Source organism: Panonychus citri, unplaced genomic scaffold (genome assembly GCF_014898815.1).
Source record: "Panonychus citri isolate SS breed McGregor unplaced genomic scaffold, ASM1489881v1 Contig00129, whole genome shotgun sequence".
NCBI lineage: Eukaryota > Metazoa > Arthropoda > Arachnida > Trombidiformes > Tetranychidae > Panonychus > Panonychus citri.
In genome coordinates, this window is record NW_026515534.1 from 1 (window position 1) to 22,884 (window position 22,884).

A 22,884-nucleotide genomic window follows, 5' to 3' on the forward strand; every position below is an offset into this window, starting at 1 on the left:
GCCATACTCATCTTCATCCACATCATAATTATTATTCATCTTCTGGATCCAATTCTGATATTAGGAGAGATTCACCTTACACTTATAACCGAGGGGGTGCTAGTGAGAGCTACAAGTCAAACTCTGCTTCTAGCTCAAGATATAATGGTAACCATGATCACATGAGTGCAATTGATACTGCACAGGTACTTCGCCAGCAACAATTACACCAACAACAATTACAAGAACAGTATTTAAAATCAAAGCAAGAAGAGGAAAAGATACCGGAATGGAAAAGAAAGGAAGACTTTTTTGCCGCTTTAGGCCTAGTTACCAAACAAACTCTTAAAGAAATTCAAAATAAAAAGTGTGAGCGTAAAAGACGAACAACGGCCAATCCACAATTTAGTAATGCTGCTATCGAAGCTAAACGTATTAATGCCATGGAAGTCGCCGCAAAAAGAGCTAAACGTCGTGAAATGGCCGCTTCAGAGAGAAATGCCTCCGCTCCTCTTACTCGTATCGCAAGAAGAAATTCTCAGGTGCCTATTGTACCAATTCAACAATCTTCAATAAGGTCTTCTCTTAGACCCTCGACAGCGAGCTCTTCTCAACCTGCTGGCTCTCCATCATCATCATCAACTACTCCCTTCCACCAAAAGGCTGTCTTTAGACAATTCCCGAATTCCCCTTCTACTAATATGACCGTCGCACCGGACAAAAGTCGTAATTTAGTTGAGAGACTTAAATCAAGGTACCAATTACATACTTCGCCATACCAAATTAATCGCTTACCTAACTCATCATCTTCATCTCACAATAATATCAATAACAATACTTCTAATAATAATAATTTAAGATCAGTTAATCTTACCGTTGCTAAACCTTTATTGGTTAAGACGGTGCACAATTGTTACGCATGTTATGAATCCTGTGACCCCGATTTGGATGCAATTATGGCCTGTGTTGATTGTAGATGTTACTTCCATGCTACATGTGTCGCTAGTGTTGATGAAATTAACAAAACCAATTCGGTACCTTGTCCCAGCTGTGATAAAGAAACATCAACAACATTCGATGGTTTTAATTCACTTCCAGTCTCTGATGATCTCGACTCAAATTCAGGAAAAAATATCAGTAAACCCGAAAGAGAAAAACCTATTTTAGAGGAGGAAGAAGAAGATGTAGAAGATCTCGAGGAAGAAGAAGAACGTATGGAGGTAGAAGAAAATTTGACCATAAAGAATAACCCTCCTCGTCCAAAGGTTTTGACTCTTGAAGAAATTCAACGTAAAATTGGCCAAGGTAAAAACCCAATTATTGTGATGACTAAAGCTGAATTTCTCAAGAATCAAGCGAGAAATCAACCGCAAATTACTATAAAAACGAGAGAAAATTTATTGACTCGACAGAACGAGATTGCAAAACTCATCAATGAAGGTAAAAAGCGTTACAATGAACTGGCCGTTACTCTAAATGATTTAAAAGAGGACAAGATTAAATTAATTCAAGAGAGATCAAAAATTCAAGATTGTCTGAAAAAAGTCACAAATGTAATCAAATTGGTGAACGAGTCTGATGTTCAAATTGACCAAGCTAAAGTTAAAGACCAAAACAAAGCCCCCGAAGGTAATTAATTATTTTCATTCATTTTTATATTAATTAATCTTTAATCTAACAAAAGTCTCTCTCTTATTTTCAATTTCAAACGATTAATTTAATGCTTAATCATGTTAATTTTAGAATCTTTAATTTTACTTTTAAATTTCTATATTCAATTGTTTTCAAGCGTGAGATCTAAACCACGTGATTTGTTGTTCCCTTTACTTGTGACCACCATCTTAAATTATGGGGTTTCAACAATGTAAAGGAGACAATTTAAATTAGCTTTAATTTGGGATATTTTTTATTTACAATTTTAAGTTGATTTTTGTTTATTGATACAAATTATATTTACAAAATAATTAACACTTTTTATTATCTTTCATTGTTTTTAGAATCTTCTGTTGAAGTAAACGACAAGCCAAATGAAACCAATGGATCGGCAATTACATCTTCTGGAGAGCAGAAAACAGTAGAAAGCGAATCTTCATCCTCCGACGATGATTCTAGTGATTCCGAAGAATCTGATGATGAAGATCAATCAAATGTTACAAAAAAATCAGATGAAGATCCTGAAAAATCTCCTATACCAATTGACCAGATGAAAGATGAAGCAGTTAATGATATAAATATTAAAGATTTAGAAGAAGTTATGGAACAAGTCATACAAGAACATGAAAGCACTATCTCGGTAATTGAAGAGGAAGTAGAAGAATCACCAGAAGAAGATAAACCAATTGTTACTCAGGTTCTTGAGGAGGAGGCAGTTATAATCGATTCCGAAATGAAAGATGTTGAAAACTCGTTGACTGTTGATGAAACTATTAAAGTGGAAGAAGGTCCTTCTGAGGTGGCTCAGGATGTCGCTGAATTTGCTGTTGGGGAAGATGCAATTGTTCTTGAAGAAATAGACGATATTGGTGGAAATGAAGTTCTAATAACCACAACGGTCGAGGAAGAAAGCAATATGGTTATTCTTGGTAGTGAATCAGTTGCATTAGAAAAATGTAACCAATTCGACGACGAAACATCAGCTGCTGTTGCCTCCATACAAGACTTTGAAGTTGATAGTTTATGATTTTTGACCAGTAGTATTGATATTGTTTCTACTCTCAAAATTGCTGCCAAGAAAATTGACTCTCATCTAAATTCTTAAACAAAATTACCAGAGGCCAATCAAGTGAAAGTCCATTCACTCAACGAAAGGCATCTTGTTATGTGATCTTCTCTCTCATTATGGTTTATCTATTTTGATTCCTCTTCGATTGTTTCTCTTCTTATCCTTGATACAACACAAGAGTTAATCCGTGACAATTATTTATACATTTTCATGTACCGTGATCAAAACTTGTTCTCAATGTTGTGTTTCCAAGGATTGATTGATTTTCTGATATATATCTACTTCATCACCAAAAGGCTTAAGTTGAGCCAACCTTTATCTCGTCACTTATTCACTCATAATCTTATTCCTCTCCTTCGAGGTAACTGCATGCATATAACCAAACCCAGATAAATAAATTCTGAATCTTCAGATGTAATGAAATAGCATTCTCAATGGCAAACGATTTTCACAAATACAATTTCTATTTTCAACTCTTTTTTAGTTGACTATCCAACTAATCACAAATTGTACAATTTTTCATCAATTTTGTTGTAAAAAGATATACTCCCAACATCGAGAGAAAACTTAAATTATCAACCACCTCACATGTTATTTTACCAAGAAGGAAGGAGAAAAGAAATATAGTGAAAAAAAGTGATAAAATATTACTCACTCATGTAAAAATTATCTCAACTTTTAAGGACAATCTATTTCTTCACTTCGAAAACAAAATCTCAACCAAAACACAAATTCCAAGCACAATCTATACAGAAAGTTTAAAACTAATCAACATTATCGGATCTTCATCATTATCGATGTATTTCCCTTTTTTTTCATCGTCTTTGAAAACAAATCAAAGGAGAGGAATCATTTAAACCGCTGTTTCGATGACTATTTATGATTGACATTAATTCCTGGTCCATTTCAACAATAATTATGTTCGTTTTTTCTCTCTCTCTTTCCACTGCTAACCTTTCATTCACGAGTCAAAAGGCGTTTTTACCAAATAAGTGACCATTTCACCTTTACCCTTAATTAAAACTGGTCCTCTACACTCTAACTCAAGTGTTGAACATTGCATCAATATATCAGCCACTGATTCAGTTACATTTATACGTCCAATTACACCATAAGAATCCATTCGACTGGCAACATTAACCGTATCACCCCAAATATCATATTGAGGTTTAAGTGCACCAACAACACCAGCAATCACTGGACCTGAGGAGATACCAATTCGCAATTTAAACTCTTGCAATGCATCTTTATTTATTTGAGCAAGTGCTTCCATCAAGGCTGTCCCAAAGTTAACCAATTCCAACACATTGAGATTCAATTCCTCAAGACTAGAATCACTCTGGAAACGGTTGTGTGAAATAATATTTTTTATCGAATCAACAATAACACCACAAGTTTCAAAAAGAGAAGAAGAAGATAAACAAATAATCAGTAGTTTCCCGACGAATTGTGCAACAAAATTTTCACCAATAAGTTGACGATAAACGAACAAACCAGCATAATTAAGATAAAAACAAAAAGAAATATTAATTAATATATACACAACCAATACATTTATAAATATACAATTGATACATTATCGACATTGAAATAATGTAAACAACAAAAAGACTTGAGAGCGGTTTAACTTACAACACACACACAACATGCATCTTCATAATTTCATCATCATCATCACCTCATCATCTTAATTTTCTCTTATATATTTTTTCTGCTCTTCATTCCGTCTTCATTTCATGAAGACAACACAAAACCTTTTTTTCTCTTTCTCTTTCTCTCCTTTGTTTAAAAAAATGATCCACTATTATCATCTTCATCGCCATTCAATCAGCTGTTTGTCTTTCATCCTGATAAAATTCTTTTTTTGTTGGGACTTTCCGATCCCCTTTATTTTTCTTTTTTTGCTTCCTTTTCATCATAATCATCATCATCATCATCATTCTCATTCTCATCATCATCTTTGATCATCAAATACAAACCTCTTGATAATTGTATTTCCTTGTACTTTAACCAGAAAAACAACAACAAAAAACTTTTTTCTGCTTCTGAATTACATAACTTGAACTCGAGAAATAAATTTTGTAGATATTAATACATCTTTGGACACACTTAAAACAAAGCAAACAATATAATCTAACGATTTCTGAACATCTCTCTAGGAACTTAATGTTAGAAACATTATTTTGAACCAATAAAATGAACGTTAATTAAAACCACAAGAATAAAAAATTTAATTCCAATCAACAGAATCAACAACAATCTAAAGGTTAGACCAACTTTGTAACTTGAAACATATTAGTTTGTTCACGTTACAATTTAAAAATGAATTCTTGTTATTCTAATCAGTTAAACAATCAATTAACTAAAGATAATAAGTGAATAATTAATAAATTATGTTAATAATGAAAGAAACTTACATCGGTTGAACCTCGTCCAGGGTGTAAACCCGAAGCTGCCATGTAAGTACTTCCAATGGTTTTAATTTTTTCAATTCGTGCAAATGAAGGATCAGCTAGAAGCTAATTAAATAAACATGATTAAGCAGATATTCCTTCACAATTAACTCCTTACCAATTACTCTCCCTCGAAGTGATTAGAAATCAATTGCTTACCTTATCAAAATCACAGATAATTTCATTGAGTAGAAGTAAACATTTCAATCCTTCTTCATTGATATTTGTTTCGGTATAAAATTGAGCATAATTAGGAATCGAGGCAAACATAACAGCAATCGAATCATATGATTCATGATAATATCTTTGAGCTCCATTGAATGATGAATATAAGAATCGTTGGGCGACATGTTGAGGTAGAATATTATCAAGAAGGATTCGATTAATTTCGCCCATAACCAAAGCTTCGCGTCTTTCGACCTCCAATCTCGTTGTCCATTGGAATCCAAGTCGAAGAATATATTCAATTTGTCGATCGATAACATGAAGAATAATCGAAACTGTGACAATATAATAAATGTGACCTAAATCCGATCCATAAGCTAAATATTTCCATTTAGTTCGAGAATCAAGAATCGATATAACTGAACAATCTAAACTACTCAAAGTAATAAAGATTAACAATGCTGACAAATTAAGAGCCAATTTAAACCACATATTGATTCGTAGGAATAAACTAATACTCGTCAATGCCAAGATTAGACAGAACGTGTAATACTAATTGTTGAGAGGATCAATTAATTGGAAACAAAAAGAATTGAACAATTGATTAGATTATATTTTTTTTTTCTGTACTTTAGTTGATTGTAATCATTAAAATGATTCTTACCCAAGTGAAGGCACAATCAGCAAGACTTGTTGTTTTCTGATCTTTCATACAATCTTCCTAAGAGAGTAAATTAAAAATCAATTGTCATTGATTCAAGTTAATTGTTGACGATTTAATCGCTGCTCCTATTGTAAAACAAAAGTCCAGGCAATTTTGTTTTCTAATTGTTGTTAACTTACTCTAATCATGTCCAGTGTACCACAGAGTAAAAGCCAAACTGTAATCACAAACCAAATCATTACTCGAACTAAATATCTGAAAAGTAAACAATTAAACTAATCAGTTAATAATATCAACTTATTATTATCTGTATCTCAATCTGATATTATAACGGCGTTTACTTTAATTGTTGCCGCGTCCAGAAAGTATATGTCAAGGAGCCGGTGATAATGACCACGGTAACGAAAAATGTCCAAGTTAATTTAGACGAAATCGGCATGTTTGGTATAACGGTTTTAATTGCGACCATTGATAAGCAAATTAATCCAGAACAATAAAGATAATAGCGAAACAGTGGATCAGTTTGAATGGCGAACTGTCTTTCCATTTGAAATAAATTGCTTCCATATCGCTTGGTGAAAGTATTGGTGAAACTTAACAGAATCGGATTAATATCAGCTTGTCGAAGCCAAAGTCTGTAATTAAATTAAACTGATTGAATATTTAAATTGTCACCGAAAATGATTCAATGATTTCAACTTACGCTTTCTTCCCCAAAGGCATTTCATCAATTGTATCGGCAAGAAAATCATTGACATACTTGACCATTTCTCGATATTTTTGTAAACTGACCTCAAATGATTAAAAGGATCAAATTAATGATTACAATTAAGTTGATTTAAATTAGTGTGATGATTAATTTAACCGAAAATTAGTCATTGATTTAAGTTAATTAAAGGCTTACCTTTCAACGAGAACAGTTCGTTGTAGATTGGCAATTGTTAACGAGTCCATGGAAACGCTGTTCTATGGGATTGATAATAAAACCATTTCTAGATTAGCGACAATTAAAACTAATTCATTGGTGGAAATGATTTTAATCGAAGATGAATCTTACCTTAAAAACTTGCCTTCCATTTCGATATCCATAGGAAGTTCTAATATTGTAAGGAAGAACTCGAGGTGTAATCAAATAGGTTGATTCTTCATTCTCATGCTTTCTTTCTGGAACAATTAAAGTGAAATTAAGTATAATTAGAGGAATAGAATTAAGCAATTATTATGTTGATTGAATGACTTTACCTCTTATACAGAATTCTCGTCTCTCTGCCAGTGGAATCAGGTCAAGAGTGGCCTGAGTTATATGGACACTTCCAGGTACTCCAGTGTGCTCCATTTCGTTGGCGATCATTGAATCTTTTGAGAAAATATCATATTGCCATTTGTGGAGTCCAAGAAGTCCAGATAAAACCATTCCCGAGTGGACACCGATTCTCATGTCAACATCAACTTGAGTCTCTTCTCGAACTGATTTGATTATCGCAATCATTTCAAGACCCATTCGAACGCAATTAACAGCATGATTTTCAACATACTCAGGAACACCGGAGACACAATAATAACAATCACCAAGAAGTTTAATACGAAGACAATCATTTCTTTCCGATGATTCGTCAAATCGTCCAAACAAAGTGTTCAATGTTTCAACTAAATCATTTGGTGACAATTTAGCTGCCAAAAGCATTGAATTAACGATATCAGCATAAAGTATTGTGACATTTTTATATTTCTCAACATAAAGTTCATTGAAAGGTTTTTGTCGACTTCGTTGTGACCTTTCTTTCCGCTCGATAACCAATTTAATGTCATTACGAACCCGATCCATTAAATGGCGAGGTAAACACGATGATAAAAGGGAATCTTGTTGCTCTTTTTCATAATCTAATTTAAATTTAGATTCGACACAAGATCGATGGTCAAGAAAGGCCTTTCGATTAGCAATCTCAAGTAGAAAGGTCAAAAAGAAACCAATAAAAGCACCTAAAGAGTAAAATATCGTGTCTGCAATAGCGTAACGAATGATTGATGTTGATGCACAATCAGATTGAGCTCTTGATATGATTGTTAACAACAGTTCGAGTGAGACAATGACCAGAGTGCAAATACAAGCATGAACTCGAGATGGAAATGGCAGGAAAACGTGATTTGTCAAGATGATTGAAAATGTCGGTCGAATCCTTTGTAAAGGGTAGACCGTTTTGTCTCCAGTTACAGCGAAAAGAGCACCTCCATGTTCAGAGACAATCATGGCCACTAGAACGGTGAGTGCGGCAACGATTCGAGCGAATCGAGGACGAAGCCATTGCTCCTCGAGACAAGTTAATACTAGAAAAGCAAAGTAAACAACTAATGCTGATCCTCTCATTAAAGCTTCACCTGGAAAACTATTCACTTGCTGTTGAGAAATAGAAATTAAGACAATTAAGACTAATTATTGATCAAATTAACCATCAAAACTTAATAGTAAATCGTTTCAAATCTCAATCAGTTAATAGTTAACACGAATTCGTTTAAATTTTATTATTCTTGATGCAACAATTTATCAGAATTTAAGATTTAATTCAATCGTTTATTATCATTGATTCAATTGATTACTTGTTATCATTAACTGCTACTATTAATAGTTTCATCATTATTAATTGTTGTGACTAAAATTAGACTGATCGTCTTTTAATTGTTAAGAAAATTGTAACACTTATAAGACAAATGAACAAGGTAAATTTTCATTGCCTTGATAATTGAATTTGATTTAATTCTGTTCAAGGGATTAGAAAGACTTAATTACAATCTAATTGTGAAAAATTTTCCAGACAATTTACTATCAACAAGCATTAACTATCAGTTAATTTTTCACCTTAATTCATGGACTAACATTAAGATTAATTGATTAGAAAGTATCGTTTAAATTTCATTAATTATAATGACTGATTTAATTCTCGATTCGGTTGTTAATTGTCTAAGCAAATGATGATCACAATTAACTAATTATTATTTGAAGAAGAGAGAGAGAGTAATCAAGTAGAAACCACTAATTGTATATTGAGATTATTTAAACTAATCTGATTGTTGATCAAGTTGCTGTTAGGTGATTAAGATTATCAACTTTTAATCAACAATTCAATTGAACAACAAATTGACAGCCAATCAAGGGAAAAACTTGATTAACTTGAGACATTGTAATTGTAATGATGATGAAAAAGTAGCCAATGTTAATTGACATCAATCAAATTAATGATCACTTTAATTCATTGAAAATTATTGATACAAACAAAGTTTCTTACTTAATTGTTGATTTTGTTTGATTTCTTCATCATTATCATGAGACATTGATTATTGTGTATTCAAGGCTTAATCATTCAACAAGTTAGTTAGTTAATTCCAAACGTTAATCTTAATCTTAATGTTATCATAAATAATTATTAGTATTCTAAATTAATTGTTAACCGACCGGTTGATTGTTATATTAATAATTTAACAATGTATGTACACAAAAAGTTATAATTAGCAAATGGTTGAGGTAAACAATCAAATCAAAGCAATTTCACCAATTTAACAGGGCTAATAAGGTTAATTACTCAAGTTAATTGAGACAAAATCAAACTTTGAGGAGGTCTAATTACTATAAATATCAATGATTCAAATGACTAATCATATGGTTTTCTAAATCATAGTTAATCACTGAGATGATTTCCAATTAAATTATAATAATAACATCTAAATCAAGCTAATTGTCAAAGAGGAGAAAATGTTTATCATTGTTATAAGAATGAGGAAAATTGTACTATTATTATTTAGATTGATTAAGTTATCCAATTGGATTTTTCTTTTCGTTTCGTTTATTTTTGATTACGAACAATTAACTCACTTTATCCCAAAGGTAAAAAGCGATGGCAATTAGATTAAAGGAGATGTTGAGTAATAGTAAAACCATAAAGAAATTGTGTTGAAGTCGAGCTTGATATTTGAGGAATAATTTCTCAGAATCTTTTCCTGTGAATTCTGACTTGAGATAAATCCATGACCATGAGCGATCATCGATTCTTTCATCGGCAAATGAGGATTCGAGGGAATCATAACCTTGACCAGAAGAATCGCTTGAACGAACTGAGTGTATCCTGGTTAAGTGAATTAATCCTGGTGACATTTTATCCACATTGGAAGAACCCATTTTCTTTTATTTGTGGATTAAGATTAACAATCAACAATTAGACAACGAAGACTAATCACTAATCACTTTTACTCTCTTTTCTGGTTGCTGATGATTTTTAAATGCACAAAATGGGAAACAAAACACTAACCAATTGATTAGAATGGTTCAGTTGATAGTCTTTGGACACAAGATTAACATAATGATTACGAACTATGGATTAGTAATTAGATTTGAAAAAAAAGCAACAAGAATATTATTATTAGAATACAATTAATCTGGTTAAATCATTATTCTAATTGAGCAAAATTAACTTTTTTTCTTCTACTTTGAACTCTATCTTGATTCTTAACAACAATAATTAAAGTGAATCTCATGTAAGTATCAAGAATATTTTCTTCTCATCATCTTTTGCTCTTCTTCTTCTTCTTCTTCTCCATCATCATCATCATCATCATCATCATCAGTTAACTATCTTCTCTTTTAATTGCTGTTAATCTAATCTTAAAGTATTAGTTTATATTCCCTTTAATGGCTTACACAATTTGTAAGGAGAAAACGTTACCGTTCCTAAAGCATGTTTTCTAGAGAAGAGAAAAGGGCGGACTTAATTGCGATAGAATTGTGATTCCTTATCAATTAGGAATGTTTTAATTCGTAACATTTTAATTAACTATCATGCACTAATAATAATCAACAATCAAGAACCAAAAGTTACAAGAAAAGTACATAAATGTTAAAAGAAACAAAGAACTGTTTAGATTATTCCAAACGAGTGGACAGTTATTTTATCTTCATCTCATGGAATAGATAATTTATTAATTGTTGACGATCAAGTGAATTCCATTTATTTGAATTATCACAATTAAGAGGAAATTTGAAAACAATTGAAAGAAACAAATGAAAAACTTTGTTTCAGTTTCGAATAAAGTAGCGCCATCTAGTGTTCTTATTAAGAGTTTCAAGTTCGATTCGTAACTTGATTTTTCTTGAACCTTTTTGATTTTTGTTTCTCTATCCAATAATCAATCCTTTTTATCTGTCGACAAATTTTGTGTCTCCTTTTCGTTCAATCCTCTGTCTATTGTTTTCTTTTGTTAGTTTTCTTCTAGAGATCATCAGATATTGATGGTAAACTCAATATGTTTTAAATTGTATTACAAAAGTAAATTGTTTCAATAATTTGGTCAAATTAAACTTTCCCCTTCGAAGACCAAATCAGCTTATTAGTGTTTCGAGTCTCCATTTATAATCTTGATATTATCTAAATTTGAATAATCATATTTCTGATTCTTTGTCTCTCTCTCTCTCTTTCTCTCTTTCTTTCTTTCTCTTCTCTCTCACTCTCTCTCTGTTGGTATTAACCTCTAAAATCGTACCTCTTACTGTTTCTCTCTCAGTGTGTGTGTTTATTTATAAGACAAAATGACCTTTATGTTTAAAAATGATTCTAAACAAAATCGACTTGCGAATGGTCATCATGGTCTTTCGATGATAGTTAATTGGTTAACTTGTATTATATTTACCATTTATTTACCTTCCTTAATCTCTGGAAATAACAGTAAACCCTTTTATACGAAAAGTGATCTAGTTATCGATTCTTTTGTGATTAAAACAAACACCATCATACGAACCTCCGATTCCCTTAATGCAGGAGCCAAATATCTAAGTGAAACCGAAATGTCCTCCAGCCAACAGTGTCTTCTTTGGTGTTGGGATAATCGTAACTGTACCCTTGCAGTTTATGAAGAAAAGGTAATTCATTATATCACCAATTCATGTAATCAAATTATCAACATCAAACCAATAGTTAACTATTAGTAACAGTAATTGATTTAATCTTTGACAATTGTTACTTTGTCAACAAACATTTTATGATTTTCCTCATTTCATTTTCGCACCATTGATCCAATAACAGTGAGAAAATTTTTATCACTCCGTTAATTGTTATTAGGTGTGAACACTATTAACTATTATCAGTCAACAATTAACAAATGTGATGACAATAAATTTGTTGTTTTCTATTTCTATTTTTATTGTTATTGATTTTTTTTTCTTCGTCTAATTTGATTTGCTTTTATTTGTCCTCTCTTATTGTATATCTTTTAATTGTTTAAAGAGTCAAGGAAGTTGCTATTTATTTGATTGTGGTCCACCTGACCAGATGAAATGTAAATTCACTGGACATGATCATTATACAAGTTCATTGATAAAATTTAATCGATACTCTGTTGATGGTAACACGATTGACCAAAGGAATCAGGCTAAACACGAAAGTGATCTGGTCAATCTAAGATCAACCTCAACCTCAACAACTTCAGCAAAGCCAATTCCAATTTCTAACAACAATTCCAACGGTGTTTATGTTACATCAACAACCTCTGGGAGTTTAATTCTTCCACCATCTTCAGGATTATCACCGTATACATCTACTTCCGCGTCAATCAATGGTAACTATGAGATCGATAATTTGTCACTCGATGAGTACTTTTAATAAGATTTGAAAATACATAACTGATTTGGAATCGATTTGACATAATCATTTTAACAATTTCTCTTATTTAATTACAGCTTGTAAACGTCATCAATTTCAATGTCGTAATTCAAGTGATTGCATAGCAATTTATAATGTTTGTGATGGGATTGTTCAATGTTCCGATGGATCTGATGAAGCTGTTGACCTGCACTGCCCATCGGAATCAGTTTATACTTCAATTGAGTCTCAAGTGGCGATTCCTCCTCCTAATGGTGGATCAAATCATCAAAGATCAGCATCACCTCCAATTGCGGCATCACCTTCGTCATCCTCGTCATCTTCCTCGACATCAGTCTCATCTTCTGTACCTTCGTCGACAATCAACTTTTCAAACTCCCCAAATAAAAATGAGATGAAGGAAAATGAAGTAACTAATGGAATAAAAAATCATCCATTCGACTCCAAGAAACCAATCGATGCGACAGATTTCAATTATCCAAAGAGCCCTGACTTTGTGAATGACCTGAAAGAGAATGGTAGATTACCGATGAATTCGCATAAGTTCAACGACTTTAATCCCGGTCGAGATAAATTTGAGGCTAAATCATATTATCCAAATTACGGAGGACAATACTATCAACCACCCCCACCGCCACCACCACCGCCGTCATCTTTGTCAGCTCCTGGTGCTCATGGTGATTTCTATAATGGACCAAGACCGCGAGGATTTCCCGATAGTGATTATCCTAATAACTTTCCTCGAGATGTCAACTATTGGCAACCAGAGACTGGGTTAGTTGGTCCTAATTCAAATATGAGATCAAACAATTTAGATCACAGTTTAATCAATTCAATTTATCATCAATATCGGTCACCAAATGAAATTGGACCAATGAGCGTTAATGGTAACGACGGAATAGCTTCTCACCCTCAAACTTCACCACTTATAAGGAGTGTCCCTGGTCTAAAAACTCGTACATAGATTCTTACCCTCACAAGCCGAGTGAAACACCAAACAATCAGAATAATCAAGTAACTGGTATGGAATTGGCAGAGAATCAAGGGTCAGTATCAGGTGGAGCAAATAACGACGGTAATAATAATAGTAATCGACAAAATGTAATGGCTCGAACAGCTCAGGAATATTCACCACCAGTTCGAAAGGCCAAAAATTCCCAGTCATTCGCGGATGATCTAAAAGAACACGCAAACAAGATAGAAACGGGCACACGAACAGTAGCACCAACAACAACAGTGCAACCGATTGTCAGTCCAACACCAACGCTTCAAGTAGCACCAAACAAAGCGGTTGCACATTTGAATTCCGATAAGATGACCAACGATTGGGAAATGCCGATCGCGGTCACACATTTAAGTAGCTCCCAGTCGGGTAGAGACACAAATTCAGCGGTCATTGCGCTGGTTCTCGGAGTTGGCATAAGCGCAATGCTGATCGCACTGGTCGGTTGTCGGATGAAATTCATAAAGAGACGAATCGCCCGGCGAGGTCGCAATTTAGCCCATGATGCTGATTATCTTGTCAACGGAATGTACCTTTGAAACCAAAGTATTAAAAAGAAGATGACAAACAATTAAATCAACACGAGAAAAAGGAAGAGAGCGAAACAACAAAAACAAGATAAATGTACTATTTTGACCCCGGCGAAAAGCGATGAGGCGACAGTTTGACCTTACGAAAAGACCACAAAGAAATAAGCTTAGCTTGACACAGAAAATTCCTTTTGTTTTGTAGCTACAATCAGTTACCATTTTCAATCCGTTTTTCTTTCACTTCTAAATTTGAAAATGTTAACCCATTCAAAGAACAGGTAATTCATTCCCTCTGAATGAAATCAATCAAAATACTAAATCAATTAAATTGGATGGAAATTTTCACTCGATTAAACCTTTATAATGGATTTTGTAATCAACCACAAAAATATATAGAAAGTGATGACTGAGATAATGAAGCTTAATTGGAATAGGAAAGGAATAGAAATTGAATTTCATCATGTCAGCCATCACTTGGAATCCTTTGTTTTTTTTTCGTTGACACTTTCCCTTTGGGGCTAAAGGTTGATCTTAAAAATGTTGGGATTTAAAAAAAAAGAGGATAAATTGATCAATTTTGTTGTTTATTTATGTAAATAAGCTAATCGATTTAACTGGATTAGTATTGTACTACAATTGAGACAATTTCATTAATTAAATCACAAGATGTAAAAAAAAATATCTATTTGACAAAATGTTTACCTTTTTTTTTTGATCAGAGTAAATTTCATATATTACTTTCACTGTCACTGTCACTTTCACTTTCATCCGTTGATGAATTATGGTCAGTCTCATCGTATTCAGCAATTGATTGAATAAATGACATGACCCTTGGCCTCCAATGGACAATCCATTTAACTTCAACCATTTCGGTCGGTGGATTAGCTGATGCTCCATAATTAAATCTGTTGACCGGTTGACCTCTTTTCCCTTGATAAGGATATGGATCTCGTTTTTGGCCTAATGGTCCATAAATCAATGGATTAACGGGTATTCCAGGGTAAAAAGGGACGTCCACTTGTTTCTGGAACCTCGAATCGCTGTTTAAACGTTGACATTTATTATTGAAATCTCTCAATGTGGACAAGATTCTTGCGTTCACATCTTTCACTATTTTCGCCTGAGTTTTTTTACCTTTTCCCATTTTAATGAGCCACCCACAGGAACTAATTGTCAGGTTTCACTAACGGAACAATAAAATAACAATTAATAAATTTGTACCAATTCAATTGAAAACAAAATGATTTTAATTACAATCAGAAAAAAAACTCGCGCTTCTTTAGTTTCGCTTATCCATTTAAACGATTTTCGATTTTCTCAAACAATCGATTTTAAATCGAACAAATAATTCGAAAGCGGTTTATTTAAAATCTAATTAAAAAGACGAAAAAAATTATTAAATTAATTGTTTGTTACAATTAAAATATTCTTGTAAAAGTAATTGGCCTAAACCCTCATGGTTATAACGAGATTAATTAGTTTTACTCTTTTGTTGAAGTTTTAAACTTGGAAAGCGAAAATGTTTCAAATTTCGAGGTTTTTTCAGTGCGAAAATTGTAAAGATAATTGAACAGTTCTACAAATTCGAGCTCTCATAGGAAAGGTTGGTCTTTGTGTCATGAGAAAAAATATTCAATTAGATTAGTTTAATTGCAGCAATAATTAAGAACACAAAATCTGTTCATTTTGGACCGATCATCTTACAGTTTGGTAATCATTAACTCTTCTCACAACTTTTGGGTAATTAAATGTTAATTAACACCAATTAATCTTGTTATATTTTTCCTTCTTGATAACCTTCAATTTTCTTGTTGATTGTGATCAAAGTTTGACACTGATATCAGAATTTACTCGATATTAATCATTGAATAAATAAACTAAAGATGAGTTTGTTTTGCCGAACATAAAAAACGTTAAGAAATAAAATTAATTCCTCAATTATATCATGATTATTTTCCAGTAATTCACCTTGAATCAACTAGTTGTGTGAAGAAAAACAGAAAACCAATTGCTGATTAACAAGATTAGATATTTGAATTGATTGCCAAACAATCAATCTAAATTGAAATGTAAGATCAACTTAAAGCTATGAATTTAGAAAATATCAATTATTATCTTATAAGTATCGAAATGTTCAAAATGAGGAAGATCAACAAAATTGATTCCATTAATTTGAATATGTCATCATTAATCAACTAAAAGTAACTCTTGAAACTATTTCTACAGAGTGTTAATCACTCAGCTTGAATTTCAGCCTAATTACTTACTAGTTGTTACAATTTGCCCTTCAACTGTCAACTCTTTTCATTGTTACTTATGGACGATTCCTGAAAAATTGCCATTATGAAAATTGACCACCAAGATCACTAACCAAATTAATGGACTTTGATTGAGCTCATTTCGTCTTAAATGAATAATTTTTGATTAATCATCAAATCGTTTGCTGTTTATTGACGATCTTTGCAAATTACTGCTATTTGAGGACATAAATGGTCAAGATTTCACTCGATTGTCGATTCAATAAAAATCACTAATTAATCACGAGATTAATCAACGATCGTTGATTACGATAATTAAGACTTGTCGTAAGCGCTTGAAAACGTTGTTTGGTTTTGTAAGTTTTGTGAGTTAAGTTTTGATTGTTTGATTTTTCGCGTAAATAATAACAATTAGTATTCAAATTTTGATCTTTTTTACATTTTATTTAATTAGATTGAATTGTTTCCATTATAACACAATACTAATTAGATTTAATTGACCAGCTGATTTACACAAACAACAAAGTTAATTGTTTATCCTCAACCAGAGGATTTCAACGGTTCTGTTATAACTTAAGATTCATCTTAATGTATGAAGGTAAAAATTTCAATCAAATATTCAATTGAATGTTGATCAATTCTAATTGTTGATCGCTAAAGTTAATTGATCCATGAGAGTAATTACCATGTGCGATATAAATTGACTTGTGCAGATCAATTGTTTGTTTGTTGACAATTTTGGTTAAATCAAATTGTTCGTTTGTTTAATTGACATGTTGAATTGACTTCCATTGATTTAGAATCTTTTTTTCTTCTTTCTTTTCAAGAAAAAGAAAAATTAACAGAATTTTGATCAAGATTTTGATTAAAATATTATTGACGAGAATCTAATAGTTCACATGGATTAAGGAGAGAGAGAGAGAGAGAGTTGGAAAGAGGAACAAGTTGAATCAAATTAGCATTCGGCGGGAATTGTAATCACATATTGACTGAGTAATTAAAATTATCTGATAATGAGAACACACAAAGAAATAATTAGAATCTTTGCAATTAATCTCCATTATCAGATAAATCTTTACAGTTATCTTTGTTTTTAGTTAATTAATTTGTTCATCTATGGTTAATTAATTGTTGACGTAGGTTAAATCCATTTGATTCTTGCAGCAAATCTTCATTCTTACAATAATGAGAAAATAAGAAAAGTAAAGTTAAAGCAAAAGACAGAAAGAAATCAAGTTGATTAATTGATTAGATGCACGGCACCAAAGTTAATTTACCAAATCATAGATTGTAACTACAATCAATGTTTTCGATAAATTTTGTTTCTTTAAGAACGGGTCAGGTTTAAGGTCAAAATTTTGGGTAAGGGTTTTTCTTGCTTCGATAATCTTAATAGTCTTGATCATCACATAGTCGCATTTGAAACCATGTTTACAACCGGGATTAGATTATTAGTTAATCTGTTAATGCTCATTAAAGCCATAAATTAAGACTCTGGATTCTGTAGGTATCAATGTACAGTAAAACAGAATCGATTTGAAAAATATGCATCGGGTTCAAATTATGAGTTAGATGTGGATCAGGAAAACTAAATCACTCAACGATTAAATGAGGTAGCGTCTTGATCCTAAGCGGCTTCAAGATCCATGGGAATCTTTTTGTCTTGGGGTTTTGTTTGTATCGCAATTTTGTCTTTGGAAATGAGAAGATTATGTAGAAAATTCATTTATAATATCGTCCAGTTCGATTAGCGCTTGTAAATATTGTTTAGATAAACGTTCAGAGAAAAAAGGTAACATTGGTAAAAGTCCTTCCATGAAACCGATGTGTCCACCTCGATGAGTAACAATTAAGGCAACATGACTTGATTTTTTCACTTCCTCAATAGGTAATGCTGTTAAAAAGTGATTTATAAAATGAGATAAAAAGAAATAGTTATTAATTCTGATAGTTATACCAATTTAAAAGAGATCATATCAGTTCCATGAAGCAAAAAGAGAGATAAATCAATGACTAATTTCAATTAACTAATCATCTAAACTTTTCCCTCATTCAATGGATGATCGTTTAAGTAGTTATTAATGAAGTTTTTTACAATCAAGATAATTAACTTACAATTTATCGGTGCAAACATATCATCAGCTGCATTTATACAAAGAGTTGGTCGTTTAATGTAAGATAATTTAGTCTTTGAACTTGCTTCTCTGTAATATTGTTCGGGTGTTTTAAAGTTCCACATTTTAATTGTAAATCTTTCATCAAATTGTCTTAAAGTTGCACTTTGTTGTACTTCATTGTAATCAATGTGATGACATGATTCCAGGATGTGCTTCTGTTCCCGAACCACTCGACACAAAGATCGGGCCAAGTGCTGATTAAGTAGCATATTTAATCCAGGTTTACACATACTATTACAACCCTCGACAAGATCATAGCAAACTGAGATTAGCATTGCCGCATCAACCAGTGCATTGGCACCGGCTTGAATTAAGTATCTACATAAAACTATCCCACCAAGGGAAACACCGGTGGCGACTATTTTCGCCTTTGGATATTTGCCCTTAATATATTTGATTATAAATTCAACATCTTCACAATTAGCTGCACAGTAAAGTCTCGCTGTTTTTAATTTCATTCCACCTCGTCCTCTGTTATTAAAAGCCACAGATCTAGAAAAAGAAAAGGAAAAATATCAATTAGTAAATCATTCAATTGGTAAGGGGAAAACGTTCTCAAATTGTACTGATTTTATCCAGGTAAATTGTATTGTATTAACTTTTAATTATCACTTAATCATTAGCAAAGATTTACCTTGAAAAGCAAAATTGAACTTTGTTTCGGAAATTTTGAAATAATCAGACTGATTGTATCAAGCTCAATATGACAATAATATTAATTTAAGAGACTATCAATTTAATCTTAGCCTTGATCTGGTTAAGTAATTTAGAGAGAGAGAGAGAGAGAGAGAGAGAGAGAGAGAGAGAGAGAGAGAGATCTATTAAAACGGTAATTTCTTTCGTTGGAAAATTAACATCTTGGTTGTTTATTATCAAGAAAGATTCAAATGAATGATTGTTTGATGTTTTAACTAATTTGAATTAAATTCTGGTATGTTGATTAAAGAGAAAACAAGTAAACTCATTCAATTGAATCGAAATGATCATAATGATGGTAGGATGACAATTATAGTGACACACGATAAGAAACCTTGAAAAATGCTAATGATAATAACGTGAGTTATTAACGGGTCATCATAATGAAGAAACAACTTCAACTGTTTCTTTGAGTACTTTAAATGGTAACTGACCTATAGCCGAGAGCGTGAGCATTTGGAATCAAACTCTTGATGTATTCAGTCTGAGAATCGCCAGTTAAACCAGGCATAAATAAAGCTATTGGCCGGTTTTCATTGTTAAACTGATCCTTTGGTTGGGGTGGACCATCATACCAATCCAGGGAGACTTGTCCACCATCAGGAAGGTCAACGATTTCTCTGAAATGCATGAGAAGAGAAAAAGAACAAGAACAAGAAGAAGAGAAGAAACAAGAGAAAAGGTTACCATTAGTAACATGAAAACAAGAAATTTAGTGAACAGGGAAAATAAACTGAAGCATGATGATGATGAGGATGATAAACAACTTAAAGAAAGAAAATTATATTCAACTGAAAAAGGAAAAGGTTTGGTGAAGATGAGGAAGACAGAAAAGAAACATAATCAGGAGTGAGAATGTTTATTGATTTTTCTCTTTCGTTTCTCATATCAGACCTTGTTTTCTACACTTTATTTACTATAATGATTAACATTGAAATCGAATCATTCTAACCTTGCCCTTAAGGTGAGAACCTTGAACCTTACGAATATTTCAAGTCCAAATTGTTGGATAAAATCACCCGATAAGTAACATGATAATAATGTTATATTATTTTGATGATAAAACATTCAAATAATAGTATCAACAGAAACCTGATAGTTGGACAATTTGTAAATAGCTTGGACTAATCGAGAGTAACGAATTAAATTATTTCTTTGTAACCTTGAAAATAGTAAATTACATAGACATCAAATTGATTTACCAATAAACTAAATCTTGATGATAAAGGTATAGAATTAAAGTTAACCTTGAGCTATGAGAATCTCAATTGTTTCTTTCTTTCCTTCATGTTAATATAAATTGAAAGAGACAAGATCACAACGATAATATGAATATATTATTGATTTACATGGTTGATGGGTAGATGAACTCATTGATTTTTTTCCTTATCGAGTTGAGTTTGAAATAAAACTCAAGATGAAACATCATTAGGAGGTTCCAATAGTAATTTTCGTAGTTAATTTTCAGAAAATTAAATTAAATTGTCATAAGATTTAATCGCTAGAACGAACCACCAGCAACGAAAACTCAATAAGTGTGTAATGAGATTAAAAGAGTTTTAGTAAAAGTAAATTGTTACAATTAAGATAATTAACTGGTTGAATGTCAATGCTAAACTAGGCTTGTAAAAGTATTAATATAAACAAAAGATTATTCAATTTGATTAGTGAGCTTGAAAAACTAAATTAATTGTAATTTATCAATAAAACGATATCTAGTCAATATAATTACAATTCTGAATGAACTTTCACCGTTAAACATGATTAGTACTCGTTAACTGATTAAATGAGTAATTGCTAAACACCCTTGATGGAAATTGTGATATGTTAAATTACTCCGATGAGAGTAATAAATTAGGAACTGATTAGGAATGAAAAAAGAGACTAGATGAGGTCGATTAACAATTAACTTAAATAAGAAAGGAAAGTTATTGGTATCGTACGATTTTATCGATAACTCAATTATTCGTGTCAATTGATAATTGTCAACAAGCTGAAATTTAACTGGTGAATTGCAGGAAATCATTTGATGATTGATTGATATGAATCAGCAAATGAATATAAACCAACAAAGACTTTTGTTTATCTTTCGTAATTGTTTCAACGATCGTTGAGAATCTTAGAGTAAAATGTATGAGGTGATTTTCAATCAAGAGTTAGTTCAAAGTACTAACTCTTTTTTCAATATTTACTATTCTCTTCAAGAGAAAACTGGTGATCTGAGTGAATTAGTCATTAATATTTTTCTTGTGAAGAAATCAGAAAGATTGATTAAGTTGATAGAAAAATTTTTGATCTAATTGATGAGAGAGAAATGATGTCACATTAATAGGTTGATGTTCATTATTATTGTTGTTGCTGTTTAGAGTGAGTGAGGAAGACGGATTATGTTTTTTTTCTGGTTTGATTGTCGGATGATCACTATTTTGTAACGAGGACAATTGAGTTTAACCAAGAAATCAAATTAATTTCCAATAAAAGGGAACACAATTACCTTTTATAACGGAGATTGGGCATTGCTCCTCTTATTGCATTGGCGATTGCTGTTTGAGCGTGTGTATCAAAACACCAAAGGGTAGGATAAAATTTTTCTTGAATAACGGGACATTTTTTCAATACAAATGAACTGAATTTACTTTCACGGGCATGGAAATCGGGTTTCTAAAGGAGAGAGAGAGAGAGAGAAAGAAAGACATCAGTTTTTGTTTGGAAATACATAACAAGTTAACACGGAGAAAATTTTACCAACCTTTACGACTTTAAGAAGATAATAAATAACATATACAATTGCGAAAACAAACGCAATAGCAGATCGAGGATTTGAGGCATAGATGAGCCAAGCATTATCTACACTTAAATCTAGATATTGTTTAAAATCTAGAATTGGAAAATGATCAATAATTGACAGAGCAGTTGCTCCGGTAACAGATCCAAGGTCCGGCATGATTGATGTAATGACAACAACAGCTACTTAGTAGAAGCGATGATGATGATGGGATAGAACCAACGATAAAAAAAACAGAGGATACTCTCCAAATGATGAAGATGGATAATAAACACAAAATTTCCTTCAAAAGAATAAGAAAATCATTTACACAGGTAAGGGGAAAAAAACAAAGGACGGGCTTAGAATTCAAGTAGAAGGGTGTAACTCTCAGTAAGAGACACTTGACTGGAATAAAAAAAAGGTAGAGAGAAAATGTTAACAGTTAATCAGCAATTTGATAAACGAGATACAAATAAATAGAGTTTAAAAAGAAACATAGAAAAGAAAAAAAAAGAACACAAATTGAAAAGAATTATAAAAAAAAACCAATTGGACAGAAAAAAGAAAGATGAAGGATGAGAGATGTTGATGTTACTTTGGTTCTCTTATGGGAAAAAAAGGATAACACTTCCGGCGAGATGAGAGTAATTTTTGTTCGATGTTACCAAGTGAAGGAATAATTTTGTTTAATTAAATTGTTTCGATGCAGGTTCAGGATTAACTGATGAAGCGATTGGTGGTCTTGGATTGTAATTAAATGTTGACAATCAGTGAACAATCAACGGTTAACAATTAACCTCCAAAAGGACAACAATCAGTTAAACCTTTT

The 22,884-nt window shown here is 32.1% G+C and overlaps 4 protein-coding genes across 4 annotated transcripts; 2 read left to right on the top strand and 2 right to left on the bottom strand.

Annotated features, from left to right (window-relative positions):
* Positions 1-5: 5 nt before the first annotated feature.
* LOC128390870 (probable serine/threonine-protein kinase MARK-A) lies at positions 6-3,208 on the top strand (the record flags this gene model as incomplete). The annotated part of the gene is made up of 2 exons (XM_053350643.1): positions 6-1,608; positions 1,977-3,208. Coding segments are annotated over 2 exons (2,286 nt in total), but the record flags the coding sequence as incomplete, so codon positions are not given.
* A 453-nt stretch (positions 3,209-3,661) lies between these two features.
* On the bottom strand, positions 3,662-10,494 carry LOC128390824 (adenylate cyclase type 7-like). The gene is made up of 11 exons (XM_053350593.1): positions 9,849-10,494; positions 7,226-8,378; positions 7,041-7,147; positions 6,888-6,949; positions 6,687-6,770; positions 6,325-6,618; positions 6,163-6,238; positions 5,984-6,040; positions 5,314-5,871; positions 5,119-5,220; positions 3,662-4,040 (listed from the first exon to the last, which is right to left on the bottom strand). The coding sequence occupies exons 1-11, from the start codon at positions 10,149-10,151 to the stop codon at positions 3,663-3,665; spliced, it is 3,174 nt and encodes a 1,057-aa protein (XP_053206568.1). The 5' UTR covers positions 10,152-10,494; the 3' UTR covers position 3,662.
* Positions 10,495-11,185: 691 nt separating this feature from the next.
* On the top strand, positions 11,186-14,525 carry LOC128390865 (putative uncharacterized protein DDB_G0277255). The gene is given in 4 exon segments (XM_053350638.1): positions 11,186-11,885; positions 12,250-12,580; positions 12,702-13,559; positions 13,562-14,525. Coding segments are annotated over 4 exon segments (2,124 nt in total). The 5' UTR covers positions 11,186-11,555; the 3' UTR covers positions 14,167-14,525.
* A 199-nt stretch (positions 14,526-14,724) lies between these two features.
* Positions 14,725-22,862, bottom strand: LOC128390866 (protein ABHD1-like). Its single transcript, XM_053350639.1, has 5 exons — positions 22,038-22,862; positions 21,783-21,949; positions 19,723-19,908; positions 18,531-19,084; positions 14,725-18,309 (listed from the first exon to the last, which is right to left on the bottom strand). The coding sequence occupies exons 1-5, from the start codon at positions 22,230-22,232 to the stop codon at positions 18,125-18,127; spliced, it is 1,287 nt and encodes a 428-aa protein (XP_053206614.1). The 5' UTR covers positions 22,233-22,862; the 3' UTR covers positions 14,725-18,124.
* Between the last annotated feature and the right edge of the window lie 22 nt (positions 22,863-22,884).

Excerpts from the sequence above, each read along its gene's own strand:
- LOC128390824 (XM_053350593.1), bottom strand. The coding sequence starts at position 10,151 with ATGGGTTCTTCCAATGTGGATAAAATGTCACCAGGATTAATTCACTTA. Across the intron at positions 7,148-7,225 it reads ACGAGAATTCTGTATAAGAG|AAAGAAAGCATGAGAATGAA; the intron begins GTAAAGTCATTC and ends TAATTGTTCCAG. Across the intron at positions 4,041-5,118 it reads CTGGACGAGGTTCAACCGAT|AGTGATTCTAGTCTTGAGGA; the intron begins GTAAGTTTCTTT and ends AACCGTTTCCAG.
- LOC128390866 (XM_053350639.1), bottom strand. The coding sequence starts at position 22,232 with ATGCCGGACCTTGGATCTGTTACCGGAGCAACTGCTCTGTCAATTATT. Across the intron at positions 19,085-19,722 it reads GCTCACGCTCTCGGCTATAG|ATCTGTGGCTTTTAATAACA; the intron begins GTCAGTTACCAT and ends TTCTTTTTCTAG. Across the intron at positions 18,310-18,530 it reads TATGTTTGCACCGATAAATT|CATTACCTATTGAGGAAGTG; the intron begins GTAAGTTAATTA and ends ACTTTTTAACAG.